This window comes from Geotrypetes seraphini, chromosome 15, assembly GCF_902459505.1.
Source record: "Geotrypetes seraphini chromosome 15, aGeoSer1.1, whole genome shotgun sequence".
Lineage (NCBI taxonomy): Eukaryota > Metazoa > Chordata > Amphibia > Gymnophiona > Dermophiidae > Geotrypetes > Geotrypetes seraphini.
This window is the reverse complement of record NC_047098.1, coordinates 12,417,814-12,441,324: the sequence shown is the minus strand read 5'-3', so window position 1 is coordinate 12,441,324 and position 23,511 is coordinate 12,417,814. Positions and strand designations below refer to the sequence as shown.

At 43.7% G+C, this 23,511-nt stretch overlaps 1 protein-coding gene across 3 annotated transcripts in view; it reads right to left on the bottom strand.

Annotated features, from left to right (window-relative positions):
- The window catches only part of PLEKHG5 (pleckstrin homology and RhoGEF domain containing G5), a 252,202-nt gene that overhangs the window by 120,600 nt on the left and 108,091 nt on the right, over positions 1-23,511 (bottom strand). For all 3 annotated transcript variants that reach the window (XM_033922899.1, XM_033922902.1, XM_033922903.1), the window contains 2 exons: positions 6,385-6,514; positions 4,962-5,064 (listed from right to left, as the gene is read on the bottom strand). In XM_033922899.1, the coding sequence (XP_033778790.1) occupies positions 4,962-5,064; positions 6,385-6,514 (233 nt within the window). The remainder of the gene's footprint in view (positions 1-4,961; positions 5,065-6,384; positions 6,515-23,511) is intronic.

The following is a 23,511-nucleotide window of genomic DNA, read 5'->3' as shown; positions in this document are numbered from 1 at the left end:
ACGGTCCATCCAGTCTGCCCATAACTGATACTCATTAAAAAATACACGATTAGATTAACTTGTCTCTTCTTTGATCTTTCTGGGTCGTAGACTGTAAAGTCCACCTGGTATTGTCCTAGGTTCCAACTACTGAAGTTCCATCTAATCAAGCCATTGTGACATCACTGCTGAGGTTGGCTCTTAGGTATTGGTGGAATGAGGCATTATGACATCACAATCTCAGCTCTGGAATGTTGCTACTCTTTGGGTTTCTGCCAGGTAACATAGTAAATGACGGCAGATAAAGACCTGAACGGTCCATCTAGTCTGCCCACTGCTCTAACCATTAGGCTCTCCTCCACGCCAAGGAGCTCTATCGTCGGCTTGTTAAACCGTCCGAACACTGCATCCTTCACACCGATGTCTTCATAAGGCTCACAAGTTCTAACTTCGGTACACGACACCCAAGTGTGGCCATTCCCGGCTTCAGACTCCACAAAGCACTCAGATTTGCCAACGCTTTTATGAGCCAAGGCCAGTCTCATTGCTGGCAACAAGCAGGCGCAGTTGGCATGGGAGAGCACATTTTTGGCAAGAAAACTTCTGATTATCCTGTTGCCCAGTGTCACAATTCAATCAGAGCGCCAGGCCGTCCAACAGAGAGCATACAGGACTCATTAAGAAATGGCAAGTTACAAACGGCAAAGGTTAAACCGGACACCAAAGCGTTCGCTAGTGCCAGAGAGAGAATAATAGAATTATTTTCTGGGGGGAGGGGTTTTGACCACTCGGCTCCTCAAAGCTGCTTGGTTTTCACTGAACAAATTCTACTGGCGATGAATTTAGCGTACTTAACTATGCACCGCGCACGGCTCCTGTCTGAGCCGTTTGCTGCAGCGGGGTTAGACTTTCTTTAAGCTTCCGATATTTCAAAACCATCATCTCATAATGGAAACGAGATGGATATCTCTGCTAGAGCTTATACAACTGTCTGCAATCTAAGCGCACTGTTTGTCCCCCGTGCTCTTCTCTCTCTCTCAGCTACAATTTACACCTCCAGAAACAAACCAGTTGATATCCAAAGCGATTTAATCAGCTGGGAACAGCGCGGACCAGTTAACCAGCTTGTATGTGGCTTGAAGCTGATATCGGGATTGTCTCCAGCTTACCTTTTTCCTCATTTTGTGTTGCATAGACCATCAAGAGAAACTAGAAACTTCTACTTATTTGCTTATCCAAAAATTAATGGGTGTAGATATAAGACCTTCTTAGATAGGACCCTGGCATTTCAAGCTAACATAGTAACATAGTAGATGACGGCAGATAAAGACCCCAATGGTCCATCCAGTCTGCCCAACCTGATTCAATTTAAATTTTTTTTTTTTTTTTTCTTCTTAGCTATTTCTGGGCGAGAATCCAAAGCTTTACCCGGTACTGTGCTTGGGTTCCAACTGCCGAAATCTCTGTTAAGACTTACTCCAGCCCATCTACACCCTCCCAGCCATTGAAGCCCTCCCCTGCCCATCCTCCACCAAACGGCCATACACAGACCGTACAAGTCTGCCCAGTAACTGGCCTAGTTCAATCTTTAATATTATTTTCTGATTCTAAATCTTCTATGTTCATCCCACGCTTCTTTGAACTCAGTCACCGTTTTCCTCTCCACCACCTCTCTCGGGAGCGCATTCCAGGCATCCACCACCCTCTCCGTAAAGTAGAATTTCCTAACATTGCCCCTGAATCTACCACCCCTCAACCTCAAATTATGTCCTCTGGTTTTACCATTTTCCTTTCTCTGGAAAAGATTTTGTTCTACGTTAATACCCTTTAAGTATTTGAACGTCTGAATCATATCTCCCCTGTCTCTCCTTTCCTCTAGGGTAGACATATTCAGAGCTTCCAGTCTCTCCTAGTAGGCAACAATCTTGCTTAGGTAAATGTATTCAGCAAGCTATGTTATCCTATTGGTGTTTTCGGAAATTAATTAAGACCACTTTGTTCGACAAGTTTATTACTTAGTGAGTTTTATTATTGAAATTCTATTTGACAAATATTTGTATTTTTTACTGTATTATTGTATTTCACTGATTGTTCAGCTCTTTTTAGTGTAAACCGCCTAGAACTTTTGGTTATGGCAGTATAAAAGAATAAAGTTATTATTATTATTAAATGGTCATTTTCAGCGGCAATTACCCAGCTAGTGTTGCTAAAAATGCCAGCCACATCAGGGGTGTCTCAGGGGCACACTCCAATATTCGGATCTAACCAGCCATGTTTAGTGCTTAAACAGAACTGCATAAATCGCGGTCCTAACTCAGTCCCCCTTTTATCAAGCCATTAGGGTATTTTATCGCCCAGGCCGATGATTTAAAAAAAAAAAAAAAAACCCTTAACATGGCTTGATAAAAAGGGGCCTCAGTGCACTAGCGACTAGCCCATGGTTGATTAAGCCTAAATATAGATTTAACCAGGCATGCGCTGTGTTAAAAAAAAAAACAACCCCAAAAACAGAAATTCAATGCCAAAGCCCACACAGAGTTCGGTAGTAAATTTCCAATTTTAGTGCAGGCAGCAGACAAAAGAAATGCTGTTCACTGCTGGTTGAATATCGAACGGAAAGAACTCCTCCCCTCTCTGGAACCTCTTTAGAGTCTTCTAACCCGAGCAGGCGTTTCACATAGAAGAATATTCAATGATGGCGGCGGTCAGTGGTTCTCTAAAAACACCAGGCTATATCCAGATATTGGCGCTATGTATTCGGACTATAATATAATATCTGGCACACTTATCGGAGTATCCAAAAAATCAAGAAAAGGATGGCCAAAATAAATCACAAAAAATTGCACCCTCCAAAATACAGGACAAAAAAGTCACCTTTCTTTACAAAAAGGGAGAAAAGACCTCAGTGTCTAATAGGGGCTCTTTAAGCTTCCCATATAGACAGGCTAGTTTTAAACAGAATTTAATCCTAGCAGACACATCCTTGGTCAGAAAAACTCCCAATTAGTAAGTGAACCTCTATTCTAATTTTCTAATAGTTTTATATATTTTCTTATAGTTTTATATATTTTTTTAAACTTATCGGAGTTACATATTAGAGAATGAGACGATGACAAAATTCATCACCGTCCCCGTCCCCGCGGATAACCGCGGGGAAACCATCTTCATGTCATTCTTTAAGGAGAGAGGGAAGAATCAGAGTATGAATGGCCACAACCACTGACCCGCAAGCTTTGCTTTGAAGAACGCTGGTGTAGAAGGACCGAGGTTGAAACAGACACTAGAAAATGACATGGGATTATTTCCCGCGGTTATCCGCGGGGACAGGAACGGTGATGAATTTTGTCACCGTGTCATTCTCTATTACATATCCAGCGAGATTCAGAACAGTCCTTGAATAACTACTGTTGCTGGACTGAAAACAGGGTAACTCCCAGCCCAGCCTCGATTCCATCCCTGGGTCGCCTTGGCACTCTAACCAGATTTTCAGAGGCACTATCGTCTTAACTGCCAGTGAAAACCTGGGCATCACTCAGTGAGTGGAATTATTCCAGGTAGGAGCAGATGAATCCTGCTGAATATTAGGCACTAAGGAGTCAGTGGTGAGACCTTTTTGCTGCTACTGGAGTTATTCACATATATTCAATGCTGAGCCATGCCTAGGCACCAGCATTGAATATACGGTTTATGCTGCCAGCTATCTTTTATGCGGTTAAGTGCGATATTCACCTTTTAACCGCACAAGTGACACCACATAAAGATAGAACTGATTTAACTGCTAAACTTAGGCCATTAACCAAATACGTGCCAACTCCACCTCCAGACCTTCCATAAAAGAAGTGACTTTCACTTTATGTCAGTGGCTCTTAACCTTGTTGGAGGTACTGAACCCCACCAGTTTCATATGCGTGTTCACCGAACCCTTCTTTATTCCCTTAGTTTTGCCGGAGCTAGACTAGAATTACTCAACTTGGCGTTGCAAATCATGCAATTAGGACGCTGACTCCCATCACGTTCCATTATACGTGTGAATCCATATTGTACATATTCGTCCGACCACTTTCGTATTTTGCTCGACATAGTTAGTAAGGGATTAAAATATTAAGATAGGTATCGCACGACGTACCATCACGACAGTTACAATTCGACTACTGTGCGCATCAAATCCCCTGCAGCACAGATAGGCCAAGCGATGTTGCGTGATCACCTGCAGCCAATTATGGACAAGCGGGGCGTATCATCACGAATCACAAGCGCTTCGGTCACGTTCAATCACCTATCAGTTAAATCACAAATTTTGATCAGGAATTGATTGATGTATATAAGGCGTTAGTTACAGATTGACAGATCAAGAAACCGAGTACACGATCAGTCTTGATCAAAATCACTGAATAACTGATAGATGATTGAATGTGACCGAAGCGCTATATGAGTCGGAGGTGTGTTTTGACCTCCGCCGAACCCGCGAGACTGACTCACCGAACCCCTGGGGTTCGGTCGAACCCAGGTTAAGAACCACTGCTTTATGTGGTATGTGGTGATAGCCATTGTATATCAGTGCCTAGCCCAGAACAAGCAATTGAATTATCCAGGATATGTTCTGAGGGCCACCAAAAGATTTCAAGCTTATACATACTACTAATTTTATAAAACACCTTGACCTGCTTGTTCAGACTAGGTATTAAACATTAAAAAGTAATATAATTAATACTTCAAGGATATATATTTAAAACTCCACTGTATTTTGGATTATTAATAGAATAGAAATTCCATAAATGAGATACCCAAGTAAGACACTTAAGAGGTTGTTTGCAGTTACTATATCATGGACAAGGTTGAAATTAACGCATTTACAGGATTTAAAGAGCATTTCGGACAACTGTTTGAGGGCCACATGTGTTCCTGGGGCCACGTGATGGGAGACTACTGGCCTATGCTGAGGGAGTAAACTTCCCTCCTGGGACTTTGAAGAAAGTGCCTACCCTTTCCCATCCATCAATCCTTCGTCATCTTCCTCTACGTCGGAGGCCGGGCTGGTGCGAGGAGGGCATGATCGCGTGGAGACATTGCGGGCCAAAACAGAACCTTTCATGAAAATAAAAGAGAGATTTTTTTAAAAGGATCATATGACCCAGGTTGGAAAACACTGATCAAGCAGAGCCACTCTGTAGGACTAGGCCATTTTTAGGTGGGGGCAGGTAGGGATTGGAGGACAAGGGATAGAGAGATGGAAACATAAGCCTGTTTCAATATTACCATATCTTTCTCTTAGACTGAGCCACCATTTAGCTTGTGAGGGGTTCCCTAGGTATTATGGAATCTAGGCATTTATTTCATGTAGCCCAATGTCTGACAATTTAAAGTTATGATTCTATGCTTGGGATTTTGAACTGGAGCAAATTAGCCATCTGTTCATACGCCAGATCCCAATTATTGATCACAAAAAATTAGACTTTCCATCTCTAATCTGTAAAATCCAGGGTCCCAAATCCCTCCCTTTTCCCCCTTTTAAAGATTTAGATCAAGAGAGAGACTCTGAAACTTCTCTCGAGAAATAAGAGTGTATCGGTCTGTCCCAAGTATAGGACAATCAAGCCATTGTGACATCACTGATGAGTTTGGCTCTTAGGCATTGGTGGAATGAGGCATTATGACATCACAATGTATGCTTCCAGGTTTTTAAACATGAAAAATACGGACACTGATGGCCAAATTAGACCATGTGACCTATCTGGCTTATGCTATTAAAGGGCCTTCCCCTATTTTACATAATGTTGACGCAACACAAATCTCTTACAGCATTTGCTTAGGGGTCCTTTTCCTGCATAACTCTATTGAATAATTTGCCAATTACCACAGATACAGTGGTGTAGTAAGGGGGGGGGGTGGACCATCCTGGGTGCTGTCTTTGTGGGGGTGACGGCATCTCTCTACCACACACACACACACTTGCACTCTCTTTCCCTGCCCAGCCCCCTCCCAGTACCTCTTTAAATCTTCACCGGCATAAGCAACTTCTCTGGCCTACTGCTCGTGCCGGCCTGGCTCCTTCTGAAATCACTTCCGGGTCGCGGGACCAGGAAGTGACATCAGAGGAAAAGCCAACGCCGGCACGAGAAGCAGGCCGGTGAAGCTGCTTGCGCTGGCAAAGATTTAAAGAGATACGGGAGTAAGAAGGGAGGACGTGAGTGTGGTGTGGAAGGAAGGGGGCGGGGGGCATCACCTCCTACCCTCACTATGCCACTGTGCAGATAATTGGTTTCTTAACAAGCAATTATCTCTGTGTGTGTGTAAATTTGGGAGCACTTCATTTGTGTTAAGTTTCAAACTGCAAGCCCACAACTCAGTTAAATGCAGCACAAATCATTTTACTGTTCCTACAGTCCTGATCGGCCAAGCTCTCACCTTGTGGCGGCAAGTCAAAGCGAATGTGTCTGTCAAAGTGCATGGCGCTATGAAACGTGCTGTCACACGACTCGCACAGGTTCAGCGGGTTCTTGTGGTTTATCTGCTGGCAGTCTGTATGGTGACATACCTGCAAAAGAAAATGTTTGCCATCACATACAGTAGAAATACATTCAGGTCAATTTTCTTGCAAAACATCTGCGTAAACATGTGAAACATCTCATTTAGGCATTTCAAATTAGTCCTATACTCAGTGCCGCTAAATATACGACTGGGTTAAAAATAATTAAATGAGGGGTTGCTGAAAAGTCCTCAGCCCAAGCAAGAAGAGAATGACGTGGATATGGTTCAATCAATGATCTCAAATGATGTCAAAACAGAATTTTGTTTCTGAAAACTGTCACTTAACCCTTTCAGGACCATAAGGATCGTAGGCCAATTTTTGTGGTTTTGACGACATTTTTATGGTAAAAAGGGCTTGCAGATGCCAAAAATTTGATTTTTTTTTGTGAAATATCATTATTTTTATTTTAAAAAATCACACTTCTGGCTTATGGACAGTGTGGCAAGTGAATCTTCTCGTCAATCTAGCAACGACGCTAATGAATGAATGTCGGAACCAGTTTGTTTACATAAAGGCAGTATCCTATGGAATCCGTACATATCAAATTTAGAACTGTAGACTATCCCAATCAAAATTTATAGGATTTTAAAGTTATGGGACAAATATGTCCCTTGGTCCTGAAAGGGTTAACGAAATGAGATAACACCCGTTAATGGATTGAGAACTGGAAGCACAGGGAAAATGCTTGAGTACCTGAATAAATTCCTGTAAACCGTTCTGAACTCCCTTGGGAGAACGGTATAGAAAAGAAATAAAATTGAAAGACAGAAAACAGGGAGAAGGTTTCAATGGTCAATATTCTGAATGGAGAAGGGTAAACAGTGGGGTTCCCCAAGGGTCTGAGCTGGGACCACAGCTTTCTAAACATATTTATCAGTGATCTAGAGCTGGGAATAACTAATGAGGTAATTAAATTTGCTGATGACACAAAGTTGTTAAATCGCAAGAGACTGGAAGGCTTGGCGTCAAAATGGCAGATGACGTTTATTGTGAGCAAGTGCAAAGTGATACAAGTGCGAAAGAGGAATCCGAACTATAGCTATGTGATGCTGGGTTTTGTGTTTAGGAGTCACTGCCCAGGAAAAGGATCTAGGTGTCGTTGTTGAGGATACGTTGAAACCTGGCCTCAGCTCAATGTGTGGCAGCTGCTAAGAAAGCAAATACAGTGGTACCTCGGTTTGCGAGTGTTTTTGCAAGACGAGCAAAACACTCAGCAAACTTTTGACTCGCAAACCGAGCACTGCCCCAGTCAACGAGCACTTACAGGGGATTCCTCTTCCGTCTTCTGGCCAGCCTTCTACATCGGGTGCCTTCCGCAGGTTGGAGGACCTCTGTCCCGCCTGCGCGTTGCTTGTGACGCGCACAGCGTCAATCATCGGCGTTGTGCGTGTCGTGCGCAGCGTGTGGGTGGGGCGGCGCTCGGCTGCGTGGGCTCGGGTGGGGGCTCTCCAGCATGCGAGGTGCATCCGACCTGGAGGGCTGGCCGGCGGATGGAGGAGGCATCCCTCTGAAGGCACTGCGAAGTTCTCCGGCGGCTGGCATCTCCCCCCCCCTGAAGCGGCACTGTGGGGTTCTACGGCAGCTGGCATCCCCCCAAAGTGGCACTGTGGGGTTCTCCGGCGGCTGGCATTCCCACCCCCCCCCGAAGTGGCACTGTGCGGTTCTCCGGCAGCTGGCATCCCCCCCCCCTAAAGCGGTACTGTGGGGTTCTTCTTCAGATGACCCACGGAGGAGGCAGATGGAGGAGATGGCGCTGCAGCACCCAGCACCCAACAGGTATAGACCCCGGGTTCTAGAACGAATCGTTGCTGTTGCCACTATTTTCTATGGGGAACTTTGATTTGATAAACGAGCATTTTGGATTATGAGCATGCTCCTGGAACGGATTATGCGCGTAATCCAAGGTACCACTGTAGAATGTTAGGCTGGATTCCTCACGTGAGGGCAGACTTCTACATCAGAGAAACATTTCCCAAAAGATGGAGGGCCACACTCCAGTCGGGTTTTCAGGATTTCCCCAATGAATATGCATGAAGGACTTTGACACCCTTGTCCTAAGTGGTTTACATCCAGGTACTTTATCATATTTCCCTATCTGTCCCAGTGGGCTCAAACTCTATCTAGTGTACTTGAGACAATGAGGGGATTAAGTGACTTGCCCAGGGTCATAAGGAGCAGCAAGGGATTTGAACCCACAGTTGTAGCTCTAACCCCTGCACCACACACTCCCAGACTTCATCAGGCTTGAAGTATTCAGAACGTTTCCCATAAAGGAGGTTGTAGGTATCTTTCCATGTATATAAGTACTGAGTCCTTCGGCGAGATAGACGGAAACCCTGTGAGTCATATCACCAGATTGTTAACCACAACATCCGACCTCCAGACATTCCGTAAAGAAATCAAAACACTGCTGTTCAAAAGGTATATACAATCTACCTAATCTCCCTCACCTCATCCCCCCCAAAATCATAACACTGCTGTTCAAAACATCTTCCGATGTTATTAAGTCTTTACCATCATTCTGTTATTAAGTCTATATCCTCAATCTGTATTCTCCAATGTCATGTACCCTCCTGGAAATGTCCAGTTCTCTTCTTATGTAATCCGCTTTGAACCGCAAGGTACAAGCGGAATAAAAATCACTAATGTAATGTAATGTAATGTAATGTAGAGAGGCTTTAGGCACACAGAAACCATGAATCCGCCCATTCAGCTGCTCAAAGTCAGGCCTCTCTCATACACAGAAGCACCCACATTTGTTGTTTTCAAGTCTGGTCTGTAGTTCAAGGGTGCTAACCATAAAGGGGGAAAAGAACCCCCAAGGCTGACTCTTGGCTCCTAGACACAGACATCAGCCTCTCAAGTACAAGTTTGGATTCCTCTCCCAGCTGTCACTGGAACATGCTTAGAATGTAGAAGTTATAACCTGTGAAAATGATTGTACCTGGGCCTTGTGAGTGCAAGCTGAGGTCTCACTGCTGCGTGAGACACTTCAAACCAGATAAGAGCAGGACCAAGGCTCAGCTGTCTTCGCTAGGAATAGAGCAACATCTCTTAAACCTTTTTTAGCTCCGGCACACCAAACGGAGCAAATGTTTTTCACGGCACATTATAATTGAAATTATAAAACTGCAAAACCAACAAAAAACGAAATTTGAGAGTTATTTATTGAAAGTTCTTTAAGCTATGTATGGGTAATTGGAACAACAGTGAAACTAAAGTCAATAGAATAGAACTGCCAATCAATGCGATGGATGTGCTCGTTTTTGAGTGCCAATTAACTCAAAACACGGCTCGATAGTCGACAAGCAAACACGCATTTCATCATCCACCATCTGCAGTCATTCTCTTTTTTTTTTTTTTTAATTTAATTTCTGTCAGAGCTGAAAATCCAAGTTCGCAGAGATAAGACGATCCAAACAGTAACAAAGCCTTGATTGCTTTGTTGCTCAAGTTAGGAGAACGACTGCATAAGAAATAAAAATAAAATGACTTGCCATTAGTTTTCAAGGACCAATCATATCAAAGAATGATGCTTGTCTGGGCGGTTGCATCCTTACGCACACAGATGCTCATAACTGACAGATTTGCGTACGCAACGTACATGCCATCTATTCTGGTGTATACTTATGAAGGGAGTTTTTATAAATAATGTAAAATTCTGGAATCTCTTCTGGCACACCATTGTGCCATGGCACACAGTTTGAGAGACATTGCCCTGGACCTACCCTCTTTAAAATTTTTTAGCATGCAATTAGCACATACATTTGGCACAAACAGGCAAATTCTGCATAGTTTGCCTAAAGTTAGCTCCTACATCAGCATGCCCTAGTTGATGTAGGCGCCTGACTTAATTAGTGCCGGTAATTGACATAAATTGCACTTAAGTGGATGTTAGGCGCCTTAACTGATAGGAGCCTACCACTTTGAGGGAGAGGCCTAGACCAAGGCGCCTACCAGAAAGTAGGCATGGTTCTGGGCATGATTTGCATGTAGGTGCCTGATTTGGACTTAACTGCTGGTAGCTGCCTAACTTAATTGTTTAATAGACTTAATTAGTGCCGGTAATTGGCATTAATTGCACTTAAGTGGATGTTAGGCGCCTACCACTTTGAGGGAGAGGCCTAGACCAAGGCGCCTACCAGAAAGTAGGCATGGTTCTGGGCATGTTTTGAATGTAGGTGCCTGATTTGGACTTAGTTGCTGGTAACCGCCTAACTTAATTGTTTAATAGACTTAATTAGTGCCGGTAATTGGCATTAATTGCACTTAAGTGGATGTTAGGCGCCTACCACTTTGAGGGAGAGGCCTAGACCAAGGCGCCTACCAGAAAGTAGGCATGGTTCTGGGCATATTTTGCATGTAGGTGCCTGATTTGGACTTAGTTGCTGGTAACCGCCTAACTTAATTGTTTAATAGACTTAATTAGTGCCGGTAATTGGCATTAATTGCACTTAAGTGGATGTTAGGCGCCTACCACTTTGAGGGAGAGGCCTAGACCAAGGCGCCTACCAGAAAGTAGGCATGGTTCTGGGCATATTTTGCATGTAGGTGCCTGATTTGGACTTAGTTGCTGGTAACCGCCTAACTTAATTGTTTAATAGACTTAATTAGTGCCGGTAATTGGCATTAATTGCACTTAAGTGGATGTTAGGCGCCTACCACTTTGAGGGAGAGGCCTAGACCAAGGCGCCTACCAGAAAGTAGGCATGGTTCTGGGCATATTTTGCATGTAGGTGCCTGATTTGGACTTAGTTGCTGGTAACCGCCTAACTTAATTGTTTAATAGACTTAATTAGTGCCGGTAATTGGCATTAATTGCACTTAAGTGGATGTTAGGCGCCTACCACTTTGAGGGAGAGGCCTAGACCAAGGCGCCTACCAGAAAGTAGGCATGGTTCTGGGCATATTTTGCATGTAGGTGCCTGATTTGGACTTAGTTGCTGGTAACCGCCTAACTTAATTGTTTAATAGACTTAATTAGTGCCGGTAATTGGCATTAATTGCACTTAAGTGGATGTTAGGCGCCTACCACTTTGAGGGAGAGGCCTAGACCAAGGCGCCTACCAGAAAGTAGGCATGGTTCTGGGCATATTTTGCATGTAGGTGCCTGATTTGGACTTAGTTGCTGGTAACCGCCTAACTTAATTGTTTAATAGACTTAATTAGTGCCGGTAATTGGCATTAATTGCACTTAAGTGGATGTTAGGCGCCTACCACTTTGAGGGAGAGGCCTAGACCAAGGCGCCTACCAGAAAGTAGGCATGGTTCTGGGCATATTTTGCATGTAGGTGCCTGATTTGGACTTAGTTGCTGGTAACCGCCTAACTTAATTGTTTAATAGACTTAATTAGTGCCGGTAATTGGCATTAATTGCACTTAAGTGGATGTTAGGCGCCTACCACTTTGAGGGAGAGGCCTAGACCAAGGCGCCTACCAGAAAGTAGGCATGGTTCTGGGCATATTTTGCATGTAGGTGCCTGATTTGGACTTAGTTGCTGGTAACCGCCTAACTTAATTGTTTAATAGACTTAATTAGTGCCGGTAATTGGCATTAATTGCACTTAAGTGGATGTTAGGCGCCTACCACTTTGAGGGAGAGGCCTAGACCAAGGCGCCTACCAGAAAGTAGGCATGGTTCTGGGCATATTTTGCATGTAGGTGCCTGATTTGGACTTAGTTGCTGGTAACCGCCTAACTTAATTGTTTAATAGACTTAATTAGTGCCGGTAATTGGCATTAATTGCACTTAAGTGGATGTTAGGCGCCTACCACTTTGAGGGAGAGGCCTAGACCAAGGCGCCTACCAGAAAGTAGGCATGGTTCTGGGCATATTTTGCATGTAGGTGCCTGATTTGGACTTAGTTGCTGGTAACCGCCTAACTTAATTGTTTAATAGACTTAATTAGTGCCGGTAATTGGCATTAATTGCACTTAAGTGGATGTTAGGCGCCTACCACTTTGAGGGAGAGGCCTAGACCAAGGCGCCTACCAGAAAGTAGGCATGGTTCTGGGCATGTTTTGCATGTAGGTGCCTGATTTGGACTTTGGTGCTGGTAGGTGCCTCACACAGGCGCACACATTTAGGCCAAGAAAACCCTGGTATAAGTAGGGTGAGCTTAAAGTTAGGCCACCCAGCAACATCTAAGGTCACTTAGGCAGTTCTAAGCGAGATTCTATATAGGGCCCCTAACTTTTGTAAAACTGAACTTAGCACGCACTAATCGGCACCTCATTTTTAGATGCCATATATAGAAATCGGGCCCGCACTGCCGCACACTTGAGCATGTCCCACAGTATGCTATTTTAAGCTACACTAATGCACATTAGCGCCAAACGCAACTCAGTAAAAGAGCCCCTTAGGCTTCTAGCACAATTAGAACCATTAACTTACAAAATATGCAACTCTATACGGACAAATATGAACATACATATACAGAAAGAGAGGGCGAGCACGCGCAATACTTCCTTTGGTTTCTAGAGCTGCCTGATGACAAAGCCCACCGTTTTCATTTGGCATTTCTTATTTTTTTTTTTTGTTTGTTTAAAATAGCAGCGTCCACAGAGCCGGAATTAGGACGCAAGAGTCTGCTAAGTCAAACAATACCCCCCCTCCCCCTCCAAGCCCATCTATTTCCTTTCATTGTGAATAAACCCTAGCTCCACCCTGTGGTGATGTGTCTGAAGCACAAACATGAAAGGAGGGTTTTTTTCTACTACGCAAACAATTAGGTTGCACTAGGACTGCTAGGACCTGTAGCATAGAGGCCTTACCCACTCCATGAAGATGGCCACAGAGTTGACCATCTTAGATAGGGTTACCAGACTTCCGGATTGCCCCGGACGGCTTTTCGAAAGCCGGCACTTTGTCCGGGATGCCCTTCTGCCTGAATACAGCAGGCAGCAAGGAGCGGAGCTGGGCAGAATTTTTTTTTGGGGGGGAGGCATAATGGGGCGGGAATGGGTGGACCTGGGGGAAGGTCTAGGGGACCAAATTTTCCATTTGGAAAATCTGTTAACCCTAATCTTAGAGTAAGGCAATACAAAGCCACCTACACATATTCTATACACATACATGCATGTGCCATTGCAAGCATTTTACAGAAGGGCATTCAAATAGGTGGAGTTTGGATGGAATGTGGGCAGAGTGCACGGTTATATGCACTCGGACCAAAATTCGGCAAACAGTGGAACGCAGCTTGTAAGCCGCTCACAGCAGCCCTCCCTTCACCCCTCCCCATACCTCTTTAAAATCTTCACAAGCAACTTCTCCAGCTTGCTGCCGGGCTCTGAAATTACTTCTTGGTTGCAGGGCCAGGAAGTGACATCACAGGGAATGCCGTTGTCGGCGCGAGAAGTAGGTCAGAGAAGCTGCTCACGCTTGCACAGATTTCAAGAGGTACACGGGGAAGGGAGGGTGCGAGTGTGGTGTGGGGAAACGTTTCATCCTCTGATAAACAGAGCTGGTATTGTGACGTCATAAAGCCTCATTCCACCAATGCCTAAGAGCCAATCTCAGCAGTGATGTCACAATGGCTTGATTGTTCTATACTTGGCTCACCTTTACTACATCTTGATTTCTAGAGTGGTGCAGTGGTTAAAGCGACAGCCTCAGCACCCTGAGGTTGTGGGTTCAAACCCATGCTGATCCTTGTGACCCTGAGGAAGTCACTTAATCCCTCCATTGCCCCAGGTACATTAGATAAATTGTGAGCTTGCCAGGACAGGCAGGGAAAAATGCTTGAGTACCTGAATAAACTCCTGTAAACCGTTCTGAGTTCTCCTGGGAGAACGGTACAGAAAATTGAATAAATAAATAAATAATCCAGGTCACAAGTACCTGTCAAGATCCCAAAAGATTAGAACAGATTTTATGCTGCTTATCCTAGAAATAAGCAGTGGATTTTTCTCAATTCCATTTTAATAATGACTTATGGACCTTTTCTTTTCAGAATTTAGTCAAACCTTTTTTTAAACCCTGCTAAGCTAACTGCCTTTACTGCATTCTCTGGCAACGAATTCCAGAAATTAATAACACATTGAGCAAAGAAATATTTTCTCTGGTTTGTTTTAAATTTATTACTTAGGGGGAAATTCAGTACTAGGTGCTTCCACATTAGCTTGACCTAACGATTAACATGTGCTGAATGCTAATGACATCCATAGGGATATAACAGGCATCTTTAGCTTTTAGTGCCCATTGATGAATTCCTCCCTTAGTAGTTTATTGTTTGATATACTGTTCGATCTGATGCATAGGTCAGAGCAATGTACAATCAAAAACCAAAAGAAAAGAACGTCAACCAAATGATAGAAAAAGTATCCACATAAGTGTGGGGAGAGTGTGGCACCCTGAGGTTGTGGATTCAAACCCACACTGTTCCTTGTGACCTTGGTGTAAGTCACTTAATCCCCCCATTGACCCACGTACATTAGATAGATTGTGAGCTGACAGGGAAAATGCCTGAGTTCCTGAATAAATTCATGTAAACCATTCTGAGCTCCCTTGAGAGAATGCTATAAATAAATCAGCACTTTATGCCCCTGGATCATTTTATAAAAAGCCATTTTCTGCGAGTAAAGCTGGGTTTACCCTTGGGAAAATCTTTATAGAACCTAATCCCTACTTCCCTGTTATTTGCACTTGCTGGAAGCTACATTGATTTCCCTGTGTTCCCTTCTGAAATTCTTAAGCTTGTGTCCTCCACGTACAATTTCTTCCTCCTCAGCGTAGGCTCTCAAAGTCCCTGCTGGGACCTGTCAAAACACTCATGCTTTCTAACAGGAGACAGCAAGGGGTCAGAGGCCACCTGAGGCTCAGTAAAACCAGAAGAAAAACAGCTTGGAGAACCTTTTTCAAGAGAAATCTTGATTTCTTTGTCTTCAAAAGAGTCCAAGAGCATTAGCAACCTACTGAAGCTGGCTGACTTCCAGTGGCTATGCTGCATTTTTTGCTTATTGCACCAGTAAGGAAGAATAAAATAGAGTTAAAGACAAGACAAAGATGGAGGCTTAAGTAGAGATGACACGGTGACAAAATTCATCACCGTTCCCATCCCCGCGGATAACTACGGGAAATAATCCCATGTAATTTTCTAGTGTCTGTTTCAACCTCAGTCCTTCTACACCAGCATTCTTCAAAGCAAAGCTTGCGGGTCATTGGCTGAGCCCATTCATACTCTGATTCTTATGTGAGCCAAGGATAATGAAGCCATTGTGACATCACTGATGTGATTGGCTCTTAGGCACTTTTGGAATGAGGCATTATGACATCACAATATCTGCTCTGGATACCAGAGACTCATTCTGTAGTGTCTGTTTCAACCTCAGTCCTTCTACACCAGCATTCTTCAAAGCAAAGCTTGTGGGTCAGTGGTTGTGGCCATTTATACTCTGATTCTTATGGGAGCCAAGGATAATGAAGCCATTGTGACATCACTGATGAGGCTGGCTCTTAGGCACTGGTGGAATGAGGCATTATGACATCACAATCTCAGCTCTGGAATGTTGCTACTCTTTGTTCAGTGGCTGGGCCCATTCATGCTCTGATTCTTCCCTCTCTCCTTAAAGAATGACATGAAGATGGTTTCCCGCGGGGACGGGAACGGTGATGAATTTTGTCACCGTGTCATTCTCTAGGCTTAAGTCCTGTGTACTGAACACTGGAGGGGGGGAGGGGGAACGGGGACAAATCTATAAAATGCATCAAAGGTTAGGAGTGAAACTGCGAGGCAGTAAGCGCAAATTTGATCACAGAATCTGGGCGCGCACATTCCATTATACAATACTAGCATGAGTCGGTCTTTATGCACCAATATTTAGGTAACACGTGCGTGATTGTGGGACATGCCTATGCCCCGCCCATGCCCATGTGAATGATCCTTGCAATTGTGCATCAAGCAAGTTGGGCACTAAAGGCCAGAGAAGGGCAAACGAAAATAATAAAAGTTTTGGGACAACTTCCCTATGAGGAGAAGCTAAAGGGGGTAGGGCTCGTCAACTTGGAGATGAGACGGCTCAGGGGTGATATGATAGAGGTCTATAAAATAATGAGTGGAGTAGAAAGGATGGATGTGAATCGCTTGTTCACTCTTTCCAAACATATTAGGACTAGAGGACATGTGATGAAGCTACTAAGTCATAGATTTAAAACAAACCGGAGAAAATATTTCTCCACGCAATGTGTAATTAAACTCTGGAATTCGTTGCTGGAGAATGTGGTGAAATCAGATAGCTTAGCGGGTTTTTAAAAAAAGGCTTGGATAATTTCCTAAAAGAGAAGTCCATAGGCCATTATTGAGATGGCCTGGGGAAATCCACTGCTTATTCCTAGGCTAAGCAACGTAAACTCTGTTTTGCTACTTGGGATCTAGCTAGGTACAGTACTTGGGACCTGAGTTGGCCACTGTTATAAACAGGATACCGGGCTTGATGGACCTTTGGTCTGTCCCAATATGCCAATTCTTATGTTCTTATTCAATAAATGGTGCCTTAGTTAGGAGCTGCTATAGATAGATATTCCTACCTAGGAGGTAAGAAAGGGTTAAGTGATAGAGAGATGGATAGAGATAGATAGATAATACTACCTAGGAGGTAAGGAAGGGTTAAGTGATAGATAGATAGAGAGTTAGACAGACAGATAGATAAATAGAGAGAGAGATAAATAGAGGATAGAGATAAATAGAGGATAGAGATAGATAGATATTCCCACTTAGGATGTGGGGGAAGGGTTAAGTGATAGATAGATAGATAGATAGATAGATAGATAGATAGATAGATAGATAGATAGATAGATAGATAGATAGATAGATAGATAGATAGATAGACAGACAGATAGATAGAGAGATGGATAGATAAATGGTTAGAGATAGATAGATATTCCTACCTAGGATGTGAGGAAGGGTCAAGTGATAGATAGACAGACAGATAGATAAATAAATAGAGAGAGAGATAAATAGAGGATAGAGATAGATAGATATTCCCACTTAGGATGTGGGGGAAGGGTTAAGTGATAGATAGACAGAGAGATAGACAGACAGATAAATAAATAGAGAGAGAGAGAGAGAAATAGAGATAGATAGATATTCCCACTTAGGACATGAAGAAGGGTTAAGTGATAGTACAATTGGTTTTATGATTATAATAAAGCTTATGTAATATTTATTGTTATATTTTTATTTATTATTAACTGCAAGTACTGTATGAGGATTTTATTTTATTTTTGTTCTTAAATGCAATTATAGTTTATTCATTTTTATCCCGCCTTTCCCAAGTAAATACCTGGACGGAACCTAACCACATCAGATTCCGGAAGAAACTGAAAACTCATCTATTTGACATATAAATCACTTGTATCCTCTTCTCCTCCTGTATCTTCCTGCCCTCCATTGGCCTCCCTACCCTCTTTTAACCCCTTCCTCTGTATAGGTATGTGCGACGCACAAATGGAAGAAATAAATAAATACATCCATATTCATCATCACAACAAACATCACAATATATATACAAAATACAAACAATGAAATTAATTAGGCGCCCCACAAACATCTCCCAAATTAATCATCAGACTCCATAGTTCAATTATGCCTAAAGCTCATCACATAACTACATATTCTATAACAGATTTGGTACACAACTTTGTTCTTATTGAATATTAGTAACATAGTAACATAGTAGATGACGGCAGATAAAGACCCGAATGGTCCATCCAGTCTGCCCAACCTGATTCAATTTAAATTTTTTTTTTTTTTCTTCTTATCTATTTCTGGGCAAGAATCCAAAGCTTTACCCGGTACTATGCTTGGGTTCCAACTGCCGAAATCTCTGTTAAGACTTACTCCAGCCCATCTACACCCTCCCAGCCATTGAAGCCCTCCCCTGCCCATCCCCCACCAAACGGCCATACACAGACACAGACCGTGCAAGTCTGCCCAGTAACTGGCCTAGTTCAATATTTTATATTAGCTTAGCATCCAGTTTTTTTGTACTGAATTTACCTCCTAGTTGGCTGCACCTCCCACCTCCCCAGTAGAATTCACAGCTGGATGCTAATACCTGACACTCCTGGTAGGCAATGGTGAACCAAAGGCAGGGTGGAGGGGGCAGTCCACCCCAGGTGCAGGGCGCTCGGGGGGTGCTGAAACGTCACGGGCCTGTGGTCCAATCAGCTGGCCCCCCACCCCCTCTGATTCAACTTCCTGTTCCGGGGCAGTGGACCAGCAGAGCTGATGGCTGCGTGCCGGCAGCCCGCAACCGATCCACGCACCTTCCCACCGCCTCAGTCTGCCACCCCGCCAGGCACGCCACTGCAAGTAGGAGCAATAATTTAGCGATCAAAGCGGTGAGGTAATTCAATGTTTCATTCAGGCCTGTCTTTCCACGGAAGTCAGAAATAACCTTGACAAATGCAGTCATGAGACTCGCCCCAAACAAATAAATATGGGGTCCTTTCACTAAGGCGCGCTTACCGTTTTAGCGTACGTTAAACGCTAACGCGTCCATAGACTACAATGGATGCGTTAGCATTTAGCGTGCGGCACAGTGGCTAGCGCTCCTCAGTCAAAAGACCCCTCTGTTATTAAGACTTCGTCTTCTTCCCTCAGACCTCAAGGCTCTAAAGCAGGGGTAGGGAACTCCGGTCCTTGAGAGCCATATTCCAGTCGGGTTTTCAGGATTTCCCCAATGAATATGCATGAGATCTATTTGCATGCACTGCTTTCAATGCATATTTATTGGGGAAATCCTGAAAATGTAATGTAATGTAATGTAATGTAATTTGTTTCTTATATACCGCTACATCCGTTAGGTTCTAAGCGGTTTACAGAAAATATACATTAAGATTAGAAATAAGAAAGGTACTTGGAAAATTCCCTTACTGTCCCGAAGGCTCACAATCTAACTAAAGTATCTGGAGGGTAATAGAGAAGTGAAAAGTAGAGTTAGAGGAAAAATAAAAATAAAATAAACATTTTAAAAAGACAGCATTGATCTAAATACTAACGTGTCCATAGACTAGGGGTAAGGAACTCCAGTCCTCGAGAGCCGTATTCCAGTCGGGTTTTCAGGATTTCTCCAATGAATATGCATGAGATCTATTTGCATGCACTGCTTTCAATGCATATTTATTGGGGAAATCCTGAAAACCTGACTGGAATACGGCTCTCGATGACCGGAGTTCCCTACCCCTACTCTAACGTGTTCATAGACCAGGGGTAGGGAACTCCGGTCCTCGAGAGCCATATTCCAGTCGGGTTTTCAGGATTTCCCCAATGAATTTGCATGAGATCTATTTGCATGCACTGCTTTCAATGCATATTTATTGGGGAAATCCTGAAAACCCGACTGGAATATGTCTCTCGAGACCGGAGTTCCCTACCCCTGCTCTAACGTGTCCATAGACTAGGGGTAAGGAACTCCGGTCCTCGAGAGCCGTATTCCAGTCGGGTTTTCAGGATTTCCCCAATGAATATGCATGAGATCTATTTGCATGCACTGCTTTCAATGCATATTCATTGGGGAAATCCTGAAAACCCGACTGGAATATGGCTCTCGAGGACCAGAGTTCCCTACCCCTGCTCTAAAGTCTCTGCTGTATAGGAAAAACAGGACATATGTCGAAGCAACATAATTTTAAAAAACAAAACAACTGCATAGGGATTCTGCTTGGGAAAAGCAAATTCCAGCTCTTTGGTCTACAATCACAATTAAAAATTTGTGGTTAGGCATGAAAAAAAAAATATTTGAAATAAACCAAGTATTGTGCTTTGATTTCAAGCCATTAATCCTTTATTAGGAGATTAGGGTGCATTCTTTACTGCATTCCAGATTGATTATACCAGACACCAGCATTCCTACCTAGTGCCCTGGCTATTGTTTTGTGGTTTCTCTTACACAATTAAGTCCTCTTCACTTCATTCCCCTACCTTTTAGTCTGCCTTTAAAATATACCACAGGGTATTTCTGCTCCATGATTAAGTTGGTTTTCTTTAGGATATAAATGCAATCATACAGAAGATCAAAGGGATTTCTGTCACGCACAAGGTTCAGGCTACACCTCCCACCCCAAAATTCTATAAAGGCAGTCCCCGGGTTAAGAACGAGTTACGCTTTTCAAGCTGTTCTTAAATCAGATTTGTATGTAACTCGGAACATACAAATTTTAAGATTCTTGCTGCCCCTACCAGCGTTCCCTCTAAGGTACAGTATGCACACCCACACACTCTTCTTAATGTTGTCATGCATCACTCCTGAATCTATTGCAGTAAAAATGGAGGAATTTATGCCACTGGAAATACTGCTTAGTGAAATCAAATTAAGCCGCAACCGAGTTCTTAAGTATGAGCCGTACTTAAGTCGGGTGTCTATAACTCAGTGACTGCCTGTATATCAAATGTCACTGCTGGATAGTAACCACTTAGGGTGACGGGACTAAATCGCGCGAGACAACGGCGCGCCGACAACTGAGCGCAAGGTTGACGGCGCGCCGAAGAAAAGCACTATTTTAAAGGGCTCCGACGGGGGGTGTGGGGGGAACCCCCCCACTTTACTTAACAGATATTGCACTGCCGTTGTGGGGGGTTTGGGGGGTTGTACCCCCCACATTATACTTAAAACTGAACTTTTTCCCTAAAAAACAGGCAAAAAGTTTGGTTTCAAGTATAATGAGGGGGGTTACAACCCCCCAAACCCCCCACAACGCCAGCGCGATGTCTGTTAAGTAAAATAGGGGGGTTCCCCACCAACACCCCCCATCGGAACCCTTTAAAATAGTGCTTTTCTTCAGCGCGCCGTCAACCTTGTGCTCAGTTGTCTGCGCGCCGTTGTCTCGCGCGATTTTGTCTATGAACCCCACTTAGCAAACTTCCTTACAGGGCAAAGGCAGTGGTCAGACCCAAAGGTGGTAACTAACCCTCCCCCCCCCCCCACCCCACACACACTCTCGCCCTAAAGAGTAACGGCCTCTTTTACAAAGCTGCGCTAGCGGCTGCTCTGCGCTAATGGCCCCGGAGCCCATAGAGATTTAAAGGGCTTCGGGGCCGTTGCCGCGAGGCTTTGTAAAAGAGGCCGTAAGTCTTCATTTGGACAGCTGTCCATAAGGTTCTTCCTAACCATCCCCTCTCCTCCCCACAGCAAAACTCAGGTGCTTTTATTTTCCCTGACGGCAAGATTCTGAAAACTTTTAACGCCGTCACTAAACTGTTTTCCGGCGGTTTAACCTGCACGCATTTTAGCGGCCGATTATCAAAACGGAGGGGGGTGGGAAGATATTTTTAAATCTAGAAAGCAATTTTTGGATATGTAGACGGGGGGGGGATGATATATGTATTTGTCATAGAATATAATTTTGACTGATTTTAAGTGCTGTTAAAGTGTAAAATGTCTGTAAAATATGTTGCACTTATTTTTGGTTTTAAAATGAATAAAGATATTTAAAGAACGGATTATCTCCGTCTTTAGCGAGGTTTCTAGCAGTCTCCAACAATGGCGTGCAAATGTGCTCTTCAACATTGAAATGAGCCCTCTGGTGGATTCTTAAAAATCGCCAAGGCATTTTCAAAGAGCGGCGGCAGCTTTTGGAGACAAAAAGCAGCAACTGGGTGCCGTTACAGTGCCCGCACTTGCGTTTTGACTGTGGCTAATGAAAAAAATGTGTATCTATAGCAGTGGTTCTTAACCTGGGTTCGACCGAACCCCAGGGGTTCGGTGAGTCAGTCTCGCGGGTTCGGCGGAGGTCAAAACACACCTCCGACTCATATAGCGCTTCGGTCACGTTCAATCATCTATCAGTTATTCATTGATTTTGATCAAGACTGATCGTGTACTCGGGTTCTTGATCTATCAATCTGTAACTAACGCCTTATATACATCAATCAATTCCTGATCAAAATTTGTGATTTAACTGATAGATGATTGAACGTGACCGAAGCGCTTATGATTCGTGATGATACGCCCCGCTTGTCTATAATTGGCTGCAGGTGATCACGCAACATCGCTTGGCCTATCTGTGCTGCAGGGGATTTGATGCGCACAGTAGTCGAATTGTAACTGTCATGATGGTACGTCGTGCGATACCTATCTTAATATTTTAATCCCTCACTAACTATGTCGAGCAAAATACGAAAGTGGTCGGACGAATATGTACAATATGGATTCACATGTATAACGGAACGTGATGAGAGTCAGCGTCCTAATTGCATGATTTGCAACGCCAAGTTGAGTAATTCTAGTCTAGCTCCGGCAAAACTAAGGGAATAAAGAAGGGTTCGGTGAACACGCATATGAAACTGGTGGGGTTCAGTACCTCCAACAAGGTTAAGAACCACTGATCTATAGTATCTATATATTTAGTGCAGGGTATTAAAATCACGCTTCTTTTGAGTTTTTGGAAAAGACAGGCATGTTTTATGCGCGCTTGTTAAAAGCCAACATTGCTGTGTTTCTGGCTGTGGGTCACGATTAAATTTTACATTAAAAACGAATTACAACATTTACCTGAATTATAGTAGGTTTTTTTTGAGAGAAAAGCGTGTTTTATGCGCGATTGATAAAAGTCGACATTGCTTCTCCCCTCCTTTCCCTTCCATTCGACCAGCAGCTCTTGTATGATTGACACACCGCTTATGGCTTATATGGCGCCACTGATGCTTTACGGCAGGAAAACTTCACAAAGCATGCTGGGATTTGTCCCGCGATTCCAGAATTCGAACACCCGTGGTTTAGAAGCGTTTCTCAGCCGCTCGTGATCTGTGTTAAAATGTGGATGGTGGTTGCGCTGCTTTCCCGGGACATGCGCACCTTCACGCCTCTTGCCTTGTATATTCCGCGCATGTGCCGGTCACTAGCAGCAGCGACTCGATGCGTGTAAATTGAGCGAATCTTCGCTGCTGTCCGCCGACATCATTTGCGTGCGCGATTTTGGGAGAATGTCTCGCTTTTTTAAAATTTGCTGTCAAAAAACGGCTGCGCTAGCCAGACCGTCGCTTTTTAACGCGGTTTTCTGAGAA